Source organism: Mirounga leonina, unplaced genomic scaffold (genome assembly GCF_011800145.1).
Source record: "Mirounga leonina isolate KUSES-001 unplaced genomic scaffold, KU_Mleo_1.0 Mir_154, whole genome shotgun sequence".
Classification (NCBI taxonomy): domain Eukaryota; kingdom Metazoa; phylum Chordata; class Mammalia; order Carnivora; family Phocidae; genus Mirounga; species Mirounga leonina.
The window spans coordinates 24,108,399-24,121,963 of NW_023270389.1; the positions used below are offsets into that span (position 1 = coordinate 24,108,399).

At 42.1% G+C, this 13,565-nt stretch overlaps 1 protein-coding gene across 9 annotated transcripts in view; it reads right to left on the reverse strand.

The window, feature by feature from the left end:
- Window positions 1-13,565, reverse strand: part of SRGAP2 (SLIT-ROBO Rho GTPase activating protein 2) — a 224,611-nt gene that overhangs the window by 97,064 nt on the left and 113,982 nt on the right. For all 9 annotated transcript variants that reach the window (XM_035010191.1, XM_035010190.1, XM_035010187.1 and 6 more), the window contains one exon: window positions 12,860-13,022. In XM_035010191.1, the coding sequence (XP_034866082.1) occupies window positions 12,860-13,022 (163 nt within the window). The remainder of the gene's footprint in view (window positions 1-12,859; window positions 13,023-13,565) is intronic.

Consider the following 13,565-nt stretch of genomic DNA (forward strand, 5'->3'; position numbering starts at 1 on the left):
TCTGATGGCTCAGGTGAAAATGCTTGCAGTCATCTTTGATGCTCCTTCCTTTTTGTCACACGCACATTCAATTCAGCAGCAACTCCCACTGGCTCAATCTTCAAAACACATCCCAGAATCTGACCACTTCTCCCGGTCTCCACACCCACTACTCTACTCCAATCCGCCATCACCTCCTGCCTGAGTTTACAGAAGCCTCCGTAACTGCTCTTCCTGTTCTGCTCCCACCTTGCTCCTCCTTCAGTCTTAACACAGAAGCCGGAATAATTCTATCAAAAAAGGAATCAGACTGTATCATTCTTTTTTGTTCCAAATCCTTGCATGCCTCTCTAGTGGCCTCCAAAGCCGTTCCTGATGCAGCCTGCCCCTACCCCCCAGCCACATCTATCACTCTTCCCCTTCCCTCCAGTTCACAAAGCCTTGCTGCTTCTCTGCCCAGATAAGCACACTCCCATCTCATGGCTTTAGACATGCTGTTTCCTCAGCCTGAAAGACCTTCCTCAGAGAGTAAAAGCCCTAATTGCCTTTAAGGAGTAGTTCAAAGGCCAATTTATCAGTGAGGCCTTCCCTGACTACCCTCTATAAAATAGCAATACCCCCAGCACTACCATGCTCCTTCCCTGCTTTATTTTATCATCATCTGGCCTATTATCCATTTATTGGTTCATCTGTATATTGTGTGTTTCTCCTACTAGGGCATAGGCAGTCAGAGACTTTTCTGTTCTGTTATCATCACTGTGCCTGGAACATGGGAGGCACACTGTACGTATCTGTTGAATGACTAAATGAATGTTGATTCCTCTCTAGCATTTACCTCCTCCCACCTCCTATGTCAGGTCACTCACTCCCATCTATAATTTCGTCGCTGTGTCTTTTAGCAAGTCCCATTCTTTTAGTTCCCACCGCCATGATCCAAGAACTGGCTTCCACTATCCCCCTGAATTACTGCAGTAGGCTCTCCCAGATAGTTTCTTCCACCCTAAACCACACTGAACACTGCCACCAATATCATTGCAGATCATGGTCTTCAATATTTCATTGCCCTGCCTACAGTGAACAATGGCTCTCTTTGACCTGTAGCTAGAACGCCTTGAGTTGGCCTTCAAAGCACTCAGGCTCCAAGCCCATCCCACCTACTTCTCCCATGGCTCGCCAACAGGAAGCTTCCGCTACTGTATTACGGGGAGCATCTCTAACAGGGGCAAGGGGTAGGAGAGGAAGTTGGCACTAGATAATATGGAAATATTCAAAAGATATTTCCATAAGATAAGAAATGGATGAATAATTAAGAATCCTGGCAGCATGTAATTAAAAGAACATCAGCCCAACTCTTACCCTTCTCTGAAGCTTACCCGATCACCTCTCATGAATTTGTTCCTTTTCCAAGCTCCTATAGACAACTAATTATCTGTACCACTCATTAAATTGATGTCTTAAGTTATAACCTGCTTTTGGGAATCTCTGGCCTGTCCATCCAGCTGAAATATAAAAAAAAATCTAAGATCTTGAACCGTGTTTTAAGCTTGCTCTGGCATACTTTTATAGTGGCAAGTTGAATACTGAGCAATTACAGACAATCAAATAGTAGTTATTAAATTGAACTGAATGAACTGATAGTGGGACTTGTGCTCTGGGATTTAAATAAAGCAGTGCTCGTCTCTTTTAAGGTCCCTGAAAGAAGAGTCAGGTGGGCTATGTAGTTTTCCTGCCTGAGAACTCAAAGGCCCAGAAAGGCCACTGGCTCAGAGAGCTACGAAAAGAGAAGGCTTTTTTTCTACTCTCCACCCTCAAAATGAACATCAAAAGGAAAACAAGGTCATGGGAAGAGGCAAGGCAGGAAGGGATACGATGCTTATGTGGGCAGAAGGCTTGGATTATCTTGGCTTTGGAGAGGAGATGATTAAAGCTAGAGAATGGGTCTTCCAGTTTGCCCTCTTTTTTTCCTCTCTACCCTCTACAAGAACACACTGCTGAAAGAGATTAGCTTGGAGAGACAAAGACCACCCTAGCAGAGAGATGGCACAGGGCACACTCTCCTATGTGAGCAGAACCAAGCTCCACAGAGCACTTTCTTTTCTTTTTCTTAACTTTCATTGAGCAGCAATTGGCAAATAGAATTGTACACATTTAAAGTGTACACCGTGATGATCTGATATACATATACATCGTGGAATGACTGCTGAGATCAAAGTAATTAACACATCCATCACCCCCCATCGTCAGCTCTTTGACTGTGTGGTGAGCATGCTTAAGATTTACTCTCTTGGGACGCCTGGGTGGCTCAGTCGGTTAAGCGTCTGCCTTCAGCTCAGGTCATGATCCCAGGGTCCTGGGATCGAGTCCCGCATCGGGCTCCCCGCTCTGCGGGGAGCCTGCTTCTCCCTCTGCCTCTGCCTCTCTCTCTATCTCTCATGAATAAATAAATAAAATCTTAAAAAAAAAAAAAAAAGATCTACTCTCTTCAACTTTCAAGTGCTTTTTACTGTGTCATTAACTGTATGCTGTACATTAGATCCTCAGAACTTATTCTTACAGGTAAAAATCTATGCCCTTTGACCTACATCACCCCATTTACTCCTCCCCCAGCCCCTTGGCAACCACCATTCTATTTGGTTTCTATGAAACTGGATTTAAAAAAATTTCTACGTATAAGTAATCCCATGCAGTATTTGTCTTTCTCTGTCTGGCTTATTTCACTGAGGATGATGCCCTTCAGACTCATCCATGTTTTCACAAACGGCAGGACTTCCTTCTTCTTTATGACTGAATAATATTCCATTGTATATATATACCACATTTGCTTTACATGTTCATCTGCTGAAGGACATTTAGGTCGTCTCCATATCTTGACTATTGTGAATAACGCTGCAGTGAACATGGGGGTGCACATATCTTTTTGGATACCGATTTCAATACCTCCAGATATATACCCAGGAATGGAAGTGCTGGATCATACAGTAGCTCAGTTTGTAATTTTCTGAGGAACGGCCATACTGTTTTCCATGGTGGTTGCACCAATTTACATTCACACCAACAGTGTATAAAGGTTCCCTTCTGCCCACATCCTCACCAACATTTGTTATCTCTTGTCTTTCTGACAATGGCAGAGCTCTGTCTTCCCAGGTTTTACTGATTCCTCTGACATTCTGTGAAGGCAGGGGTGAGGGTATGAGCAATTTTCTGCAGTATAAAGATAAGGAACCTGAAACCCAGCACAGCAAAAGTCCTCCACCAAGCCAGCCAGGGCCCGGGCTCGGACACAGCTCTGAGGTCTAGATTCCCAGCTGAGCTCAGAGACAATGAAGAAGATATAAGAGGAAGACAAAGGGAAAGAAGGGGAGGAAACCGTCTCTCCTTGCCTCATATCAGAAGTATGGTATTTCCAAACGAGAACACAGGCAACAAGTAATTTCCAAGAAGATACCAATGAGATTCTGGATTGCTCCTGGATATACCGGAACACAGTCCAGTAGAGTCAAAACCACACAGCCAAAGAACCATGAGGAATGTATGAAAAGCCTATACAATAGCCAGAGGATAGAATGCTGCATAGTCACCAAAAACAATGTTTTTAAAGAAGGCACAATGACACAGACAAAATACTCCCTTAAAATGTTAAATGGAAAAAAGTACACAAAACTTAATATACAATATAATCTTAATTTTCTAAAGAAAAAGGCACACAGAAAAAATACTGGAATAACTGATTCTCAGTAATCATTATTTTTTTTTAATTTTTAAAAAAGATTTTATGTATTTATTTGAGAGAGAGAGTGAGTATGAGCAGGGGAAGGGGCAGAGGGAGAAGCAGGCTCCTCGCTGAGCAGGGAGCCCAATATGGGGCTTGATCCAGGCACTCCGGGATCATGACCTGAGCCAAAGGCAGACGCTTAACTGACTGGGCCACCCAGGTGCCCCCGTTATTTTCTTTTTATTATTTTTTGTTTCCCTGCAATGTCTTGAAAAAACATGTATTAATTACTTTTACAATTGAAAAAAAACAGCTGGGGCACCTGGGTGGCGCAGTCAGTTAAGTGTTGGACTCTTGATTTCATCTCAGGTGATGAGACCGAGCCCTATACCAGGCTCTGTGCACAGCAGGGAGTCTGCTTGAGATTCTCTCTCTCCCTTTCCCTTTGCCCCTCCCCCCTGCGCTCTCTCTCTAAAAAAATAAAGTCTTGTTAAAAAAAAAAAAAAATCGGGGTGCCTGGGTGGCTCAGTCGTTAGGTGGCTGCCTTCGGCTCAGGTCACGATCCCAGAGTCCTGGGATCGAGCCCCGCATCAGGCTCCCTGCTCAGCGGGAAGCCTGCTTCTCCCTCTCGCACTCCCCCTGCTTGTGTTCCAGCTCTCGCTGTCTCTGTCTCTGTCAAATAAATAAATAAAAACTTAAAAAAAAAAAAAATGAAAAGAAAACTAAGCTACAGGGTTTTTTGTCTGCTTCAAAATCAAAAGAAACATAAAATAAAAATTGTTATTTTTGTTGTTACTTCACAGTCCTGTCCTTAGGCCTTAACAATAACTTCTTAGCTCAACAAGAAGATGATTCTGAGAGCTCTTGAGACCATGAGGAGGGATGCTCCCAGGTTCCTATGGTCTCTTAAAGACAAGAATTTGTGCAGACAATTAAAACTAACCTGTAACTGGAAGTTTCATATTGAGTATATATTATGAAAAGCTGGATACAGACCCAAATGATTTCTGGAGCACAGGGTAAAAGAAGGGGGGGACCCTAAGAGCTAGGCTTAAAAGCAAAGAAAGGTAGGATCGGATAAAACAACCAAGAGATCAGAATAAAATCCACTACTGTACCTAAAGAAGAAAATGAGAATGGAAAAACTAAAGATGCTATCTCAAGAGAAGGAGAATTTATTTTTCTTCCCATTTTACACAAAAATCATGCTCAGACAAGCAGGGAGAAACTCAAAGGAAAATTCTTAACAGAGATAAATAGGAAGGGAAGCCTTCAAAAGAAGCCAGTCCTGCAAGAAAGGAGGCTGAAATCAAAGATGCTTCTCTCTCTGGACAAGCTGGGCAAGAAGCAGAAGCAGAAAAGCACAATGGGAAGTCTGGCCTGGCAGAAGCATCTAAGTGCACGACTGCAGAATGCATGAGCCCTTAATTCCTTGCAAAAACGCTGGCCCTGCAGCTGACCAACATAATCACTGCCACCTTGCTACCAGTGAGGCGGCAGAGCATGGTGATGGGAAGAGATGATTCAGGGGAAGCAGGCTGCCTACACATGAATCCCAATTCTTTCCCTAACCAGTCCCATAACCTGGAGTCGACTGCTTAGCCCCTCTGCCAATGTGCTTACCTATAACTGGAGATGATGAAACCATCTTGAAGGGTTGTTGTGATGATTAAATAGGTTAATACCTATGAAGTACTTAGCATAGTCCCTGGGCACAGTGAGCACTCATTTAGTATTAGTTATAATTATTATTATTTTTATTATTGCTGTGACTCTTACAATAAAAAAAATGGTACCTAGTCAGCTTCTACGCCATTGGTGGGATTTCTCCTGGGAGTAGGAAGTTTTTATAAACTACTGTCTATTTGCATGGTGCCTGATGAGTTGTATTAATAATCCTCTCCTTTTCTGAGAGGCATCTTGCAGTAAAGCGTAAGAGGTACAGAGATGATATTAAAGTAACTTGGCTGGAATTATCATTGATGTTAAAGCCCTCAGATGAATGACTGAATTAACACCCGACATTTGTACAATGTACGACATTGTACAATGGCATCACATATAACACCATACAATGGCCTTTTTATCATGTAAGGAAAGAAATCTAACTGTAAAATGGAAGGTTCAAACTGTTACCACCCTAATCTGAGGGGTCAATGTTGGCATCACTATCAGCAGGCTAACCAGAGACTATATAACTCCTAACGTGATATAACATGAAGTACCCAACATTGCCAATTATGCATCCTAGTCAAAAATGTATAACTTGAATAGATCTGGCCAATGGAACCAACCGCCAATTAATAGGAAAGACAAGATACAGCAAGAAGTTAAGCAACAACACAAGGAAGCAACCGGACAAATCTAGAAGGTGGGGCAAGCTGCAGGACAACTGGCCTGGTCTATTCAACAAATCAGTGTCCCTGGAAAAGGAACAGTGCTAAATTAAAGGAGACTTAAGGGACATAAAATGAGTGTGCATTAGATACTGGCTTGGACAAACCAGTTTCAAGGACATTTTTAAGATAATTAGGGAAACATATGGCCTGTTCATTAGAAGAAGTCAGGATAGTAACTACTTTTCAGGGGGACATGAATGGAAGGGGACAAGAGGGGGGCTCCTGGGATACTGGTAACATTCTTTTTTTTAATCTGGGTGCTAATTACATAGTTACTTTCAGCTTATAAAAATTCATTGAGCACTTTACAATATGTGCACTCTTCTAAGTATTTTAAACTTCCGTAAAAAGTCAACGGAAAAAAAAAACCCTTGCAAAATACACAAAAGGATTAGGAAAAATACACATTTAGGGCCTACTACAGTGTATAATAGTGATAGCAGGCATTTTTATATAAGCATGTCATTATTGGTCTTATTATCATCATCCCAAGGAAAGTTTGGGGAGATCTAAGCCCTCTGAAGAGTGGCCAGAGAAGCCCTACACTCCCTGGGGATAAACCTTCCCCATCAATTTCATTTTAAGCTCTTTTTAGCCTGCACCGTGCTGTGTTTATAGTCTTCGCTAAAATACTTATTGACTGTGCGCTTTCCCAGTTTGGAGTCGTATTCAGACACAGGCTGCATTTGGACACTTGTTTCTATCTACCGCACTCTCTTTCTCACCCTCCCCATTTTGCAGTTGTTGCGACGCAGTCTCCTAACCATTCGTTGACTTACAAAGACAGCAGTACCATTACACCTTTGAATGTTCTACCTACAACACCTTGGGCTCTTTCAGAAAAGGCAGATAGACAGTTGAGAACGGAGACACCAAAAAGGCAAACATATAAACGAACTGAAGGAAAAGAGTGCGGGCATCTTTGGGGGCACACACTCCCTCTGAGCTGAATCTTCCCAAGTCCAAAAAAGCCTAGACCACCCAGAGAGAAGCCCCAAGGAAGAGCACACAGATGCTGCTGACCTAAGTGTCACAGAAACCAAAGCTAAAACAGCACCAACGGCACCAGCTGCAAAGCTCCCCTCCGTGTTGGCTTTGGCAGCAAACCTGACGCCCCTTATCAGCAGAGATACCTTTGAAGTAGCTGGCAGCCTTCCATCCCCTACTCAAATAAGTTCAACTTCCCATCCTATTCTTTTCTCCAAAGAGGATCCCTTCATCAGATACGAGAGAATAAAGCTCAATTAATCAGAACAGATTTTTGCTGCCATCAAGACAAACTGGGCAATGGGAATAGTTATCTATAAAGCTGATCACCACGTTGTTCATGATCATGTTATAACATGGAGGAAATCCAATCAATTGCAGACACTGAGTTCCACTGGAAGGAGGTGTAGGGTGGACCGGGGAAGAGAGGGCAGGGTAAATCAGTCAGCTACTCCTTCTCCCCAAGATGTCTCCAGGTTAAACTCTTTCTCAGAAGGGCAGAACACAACCATTGGAAGTCCATTCTTTCTCCATTCATTCAATCTACACTACCCACCAGGGACATTCGATTATACTGGCATTGTGGATCACTTCTCCTTTACTTATCATGACAACACCACGGCAGAACGTACCTCCTTACAATATCCAGTCTTTTCATATATGTGAAGCAACTGGACTCAAAGACTCTAGGAAATCCTGTCCCTATCTACTGGGGATAAACAGGTAGGTAGGTAACATGCACTGCTTTTAGTTTCGAACCCCCTTTATCCTTTTACCGCCAGACCCATTTCGTTGGGTTGAAACCTGAGTGGTCATGACAAGTCTCTTGTAACTGATCAACCAATGGGAAAGGACGTCCGAAGACCCTAGAGAAAAGAATTCATTGTGCCCTATTACATTTCTTCCTCAGCACCCTTCCTGTATCTCCCACTTTCTGCAATGTGACTTACTTATCTGAATCCAGATTTACCCTTTGTCACCCTCCAAGAATAAAGTAGGGAAGCCACAATTGGTTGCCTAGATAAACCAGCCTAGATGTCTCAACATTGTTGCAGGGGCATAGACAGGATCTTATGGATTCAGATGTCCTCTGTGTTTTTGGGTTTCCCCAAGACAGAAACCAGAATGCCTACAAGAATGGTTCTCAACCCTGGCTATATGCAAGAATCCAGCTAAGTGAAAGGAAGAAGGGAGAACAGGATTGTCCTCTCCCCTGTGGGAAAAGCACACCCAAGTTTACTTGGTTTAAATGAAAAAGTGGGGAAAATGATTTCTATTCTTGGTGGGATTCTTTAGAACACGTCTCTCACAGAGACGATGTGGAGCTGGAAGTCAAACTTGGTAGTGTTTGGCTCCTGATTTTGAAGGCACCACATTAAACAAATGAAGGTGGCAGCAATAATATTTGCCTAAACCTTGGTTCCAATAGGGGTTAGACAGACTGAGCTTTCATTACACGAAAGGAGATGTCAGGAGCACCAAATGAGCTCCATTTCCCCTGGAGTCCTAGACAAAGTGGGTCTTTTTCTAAGCTGTGAACAGGAGGCTACTTTCTCTAGATGTTATATTTAGCTAAAGGAATCTCCACCGGGCTTCATGCAAAATGTAAAATATGTCCCAGGAGACGTAACCACAAACCAGAGGGCCAGCAAGGAGCATCCCTTAAGGGGGTTCAGTAGTACAGAGGGGCCAATTGTGCAGCCACCCTGACATCCCCAAATTAGCTGAGTTAGCTGTGAGCCAGATTTTTGGCCAGTTCTCACATTTAATGAGTCTTTGTTTCCCTCTTACTAGCGATCCTGCCCCTGGAGAGAAAAACTTGCTGTCCTATTTCACTGTCAGCTTCCAAATGCTTGCCCAGACATCAGGTAGGAGAAACAACCCAATGTTGATGTTTAACACCTCCAAACCTTTTGAAGGCTTGTGTGCAAGAGAAAAGGTTAGGTTAATTCTGTAACTAAGTGAAATATCTGGGTTCAACAAAAAGAGTAGGAAAATACAGAACACCCTCTACTCTGCACACCATACCCCGAGTCCTAACACAGCATGTAGGAGGAAACCTCAAGTTCTAGAGTGAGATGAATGGATTTAAATACTAGCCCCACCTCATTTTTTGATTAATCTCCCTAAGTTTCAGTTTCCTCCTTCATAAAATAGGGCTATTAATAGCAACTACTTCAGGGAATTATTGTAAAGATTAAGCATATAAAGTGTTTAATCCTGTACCTAGCACATAAGGGTTCAAAAGATGCGGGTTTTGTTATCATAACCTTTGCTAGTGAATCATTAAGTTTTACAGAGTTTTTTTAAAAAGAATAAAAAAAGGAGGAAAACCCATGACTTTTGCTGGTGAGAAATAGACCCAAATTCACATAAAACTCAGGTGAATTTTCACAGGTGTCCATAGCCGAACCAGAAATAAAGGTATCTTTCCTAAAGCCTGTGTCTCCAGAGAAATGTGGATTTCCCTGTTGCTGCTGGAACCGAATTTATAGGTTGTTTCTATTTTATACACTTGGATTCCTGTTTGGCATCTCTTGGTTGCTGGCCATTATAGATAAGAGAATCTGAAACACTGCTTCATTCCTCAAAAAATTTGGTCTTTAACTGCCTAAGCTAGCCCCCTCTCCATACCTACACCCACTTTTATTTGTCTGTATCGTGAGGGCTCCAGTTTCCTTATCACAATTTAACAAAGGTCACCCAACAACCAGAATGAAGCCCCCAACACAGGATACCCTATATTGGGCATCACAGAATTCATCATAGAATTATACTGTATTAGATTTTGAAGGCAGTGTGAAGATCACATAGGCCAAACACTTTTTTTTTTTTTAACTTTAGGGAACTAAGGCACAGAAAGAAGTAATTGTCTAAGGTTTCGGAGTTGCTAGCAGAGTTGAGCCCAAGAGAAAGGGTTACTTGGAAGAGACCTCTGCTCTGATAGAGCAAGCAAGCCCTGGGAAGCTTCATTTAACTGACAGTGTGGCCGGGTTCATTCCTTAGCTCTCTTATCTGATTACTGTATCTTAACCAGTGGGATTTCTAATTCTTCAAGTGCAACACACTTTAAACAAAAGGGAATAAAAAATTAAGTTACGGAGACAGAATGCTTCTGTGCCCATTACTAGAAAGCAGAGAGGCTCTCACCCAGCCAAAACAGAATTAATTTACTCTTGTGATCAGCCAAGCCAGCCTCTACCTTAGAATGCTCTGCCTACAATGGACCCCAGGGGAGAGAGAAAAGAGATTATTCATGCAGTGGGATAGTAAACATTGGTGATTCAGCAATCCTATGCATATCTCTAATAATAACTATAATTTAACTGATGAAAAGTTATAAAGATCAAGAGAAAGTCCTGCAGATCAAGAGCTGCAACCATATAAAACAATATGAATAAATCTCACAAACATATGTTGAGTGACAGAAACCAGACACAAAAGAGTATATACTGTATGATTCTATTTATATAAAGTATGAAACTAAGTAAAACTAATCTCTGCTGTTAAAAGTCAGGATAGTTGTTATCCTTGGGGGTTGGGACCACCCCTCCCAACCCCCTGAGGACTGGGAGGAAGCATGAGCGGAGTTTCTAGGGTACTGAAATCATGTTTCTTGATCTGGGCACTAGTTACCAGGTGTGTTCAGTTTGTAAAAATGCATGCAGCTATAGGCCCCATTCTTCAATAAATGTGCCCCTTTCTTCAATAAAATGTAATATATAAAAAGTCCTGTGAGGAATGAGAAATTCTTCCCTACACCCCCAGCAAAGCAATGCACAGTTTACGGAGATCAACTCTGAGACCATGGCTAGGAATATCATTCACGGGCAGATTTTCTTTCCGGAGGGTAAAGAGCCCTGAGCCATGCACTTGGGCTCTTGGTGAAATGTGAGTAGTACTTGAGGAACCAGAAGCATCCGTGGCTTTGATAAGCGGCTGCCTTCAGCATATACATCTCTGATCTGGAAGGGTCGTAACACTCCTGAGCATGGCTCTTCTCTAACCTTCTAAAGCTGGGAAAAAAGGTAGCTGAGAGCTTGGCTGAAGTCCAGATAGCTGAATATCCCTCACAGAAGTTTTTTTCCCAGATGAACAGAGAAAATGAAGGAGGAAATGATCAGTCAGCCCCTGTCCTTCTAGAGATAATCTAAGTGGCTGTCAAGGTCACACAGAAGAGCTGAAGTGGCATCTGATTACTGTCAAGGTTCTACCTAAATAGGTTTAATTTTTTTTTCTAATAAAAGCTATATATTTAAGGAGTAAGACATTATGATTTGATACAGATGTATACATAGTGAAAGGATTACTACAGTCAAGCCAATTAACAGACCACCTCACACGGTTACCTCTGTGTGTGTGTGTGTGTGTGTGTGTGTGAAAAGAGCATGGGAAACCTACTCTCTAGCGTATTTCCAGTATTCAGTACAGTATTAACTACAGTCGTTCATTTTAGCCACATCCATACACCACCAAGGATTGCAGAACAATTCAGACGAATGACAAGGAAGCTAGAACAGATGCTAGAAACCATGAGGAAATGGTGAAAAGTACCTTTACCCCTAAATGAAGTATGGCCCCAACCACAGCGCAGCCAGGCCACTAAAAATAGTTGGTGAACTCCGGGAGGAGCTCTTTTTCTCTTCCTTTTTTTCATTGTCAGATGCTTTTTACTCTTCATATCCTGTCTCTAAGACACAGGAAAAGCCCCTACACAGATGCGTTATGTAGATGGAATATTCTAAATCAGTTCTTTTTTTCATGCTGGTATAAACAGAAGAAACTGCGTTCTAACTCCAGACCTATTGAAATCTGGAAAACTTCCCATGTTAAGAATTGGCAAACTGGCTACTATTGACCAAGGTCCTGTTTACTGAAGTCCTTTCTCTCCCAGCCTCAGATTTTACCCCTGGATTTTGTCAAATGAAAACCAATGAATTTCCTATATATGAAACCAATGAAATAGCCCTATATACCCTCTTTATACCTAGAACTTGTAGGAAGATTATTCGCCTTCTGAAAGGTCTTCTGGGGATACCAGAGCTTGAATGTTAGACATGGTCCATTACGTACAACGGTTGGGGCTTTTGCCACCATTTGTAACCAAAAGTCATGAATCAGTAACTCCACCGAGAGCTCAGGTTGAGAGAGCTTAGAAAAGAGGTTCCTTAGTTTCCAAGAGACTATTTCCACCACTGACAGGTAAGGTCAATTTTACATAAGTTTCTTAAGATTACCACAATTTAGAGTTTTTCCTCGGTCAGATTTTTCAACTTACATCCAAGGAATTGTGACAAACAATTGAGCTTCAGAAAGCATTCAGGGACCCAAAGACCAAGATATGTCATGATAAGAACCAAATTCATGAGTTCACCCTGGCCAAGATGAGCGCTTAGAAAGAAAACTAAACTAAATCATAAACATACATGAACTACAAGAGGAAAACCTGAAATGACACTGAAGGTCCCCAAATCTCAACAGCTTCACAAATCACTCAAGGAAATCAAGCAAACACTGTCGTAACTAAAACATGCAGATTATGCATTATGTTGCCAGTGGTGGGGTTGTACCTTGCAAATGGTTACTCTCCCAGGGCTACTATTAATTCAACTCAGAAAGGAAGAAAAGAATGACAATTCAGTATTTTTTCTCCACAAGATCGTGGTAGGGAATGACCAATGGAAAGCCTTTTAACTAGGCCAATACAATAGTCTTTCTCTTATTTACAAGATGGTATTATTGCTCCACCCAAGTATCCCTGTGCCTAGAAATAGCTATATACCTTTTTAAAGAGTCTTCCTGAGTCCTCACTGACTTGAACAAATCGAGGAATGATATTATTCAGGTAGATGTCACTCAGGGTGGTGTGGTCCCTGCTCTCCCGCTTCACCTGGTTTAAGAGGAGATTCCAGCAGTTGACTGGAGAGAGAACATTCTGATCCTTCCTGCAGAGAAACAGCAAGAAAAAAAAAAAAAAATCAGTGTCAGTGAGTAGCCAGGGCCAACAGCTAAGAACACAATCCATGTCATAAAATCACAGTGATCAAAGCCAAGCCAGGAATAGATACCTTTCCTGAAGCCTGCACCTCTAGTTTTCTCTATCTAAAAACTCAGTGGAGAAAACAAGAATAATGAGAAGAGAAGAAGAGGGATGAGAGAGGAAGAGGGTAAGAGAAGAAAGAGGAGAAGCAGGATTATCTGTTGAGCATCTATTACATTCTAGGAACTTAGTAAATGTTTTATATGCACTATCGCATTAAGTTTCATCATTTCCCTGTAAGGAAAGAACAACGTTATCCCCATTTTACTAATTAGAAAATTGAAACTCAGGGAAGTTGTCACTTGCCCACAGCTAGTAAGAAGTCATAGAGACCGTAAGAAGGAGTCAGGGACTAGAACCACACAGCTCTGTGTCACCTGACTAGGACAGGTCTAGGCTGACTCCAAAGTCCATAGCCTTAGCCACTAAGACATTTGGTTTGTGTCTA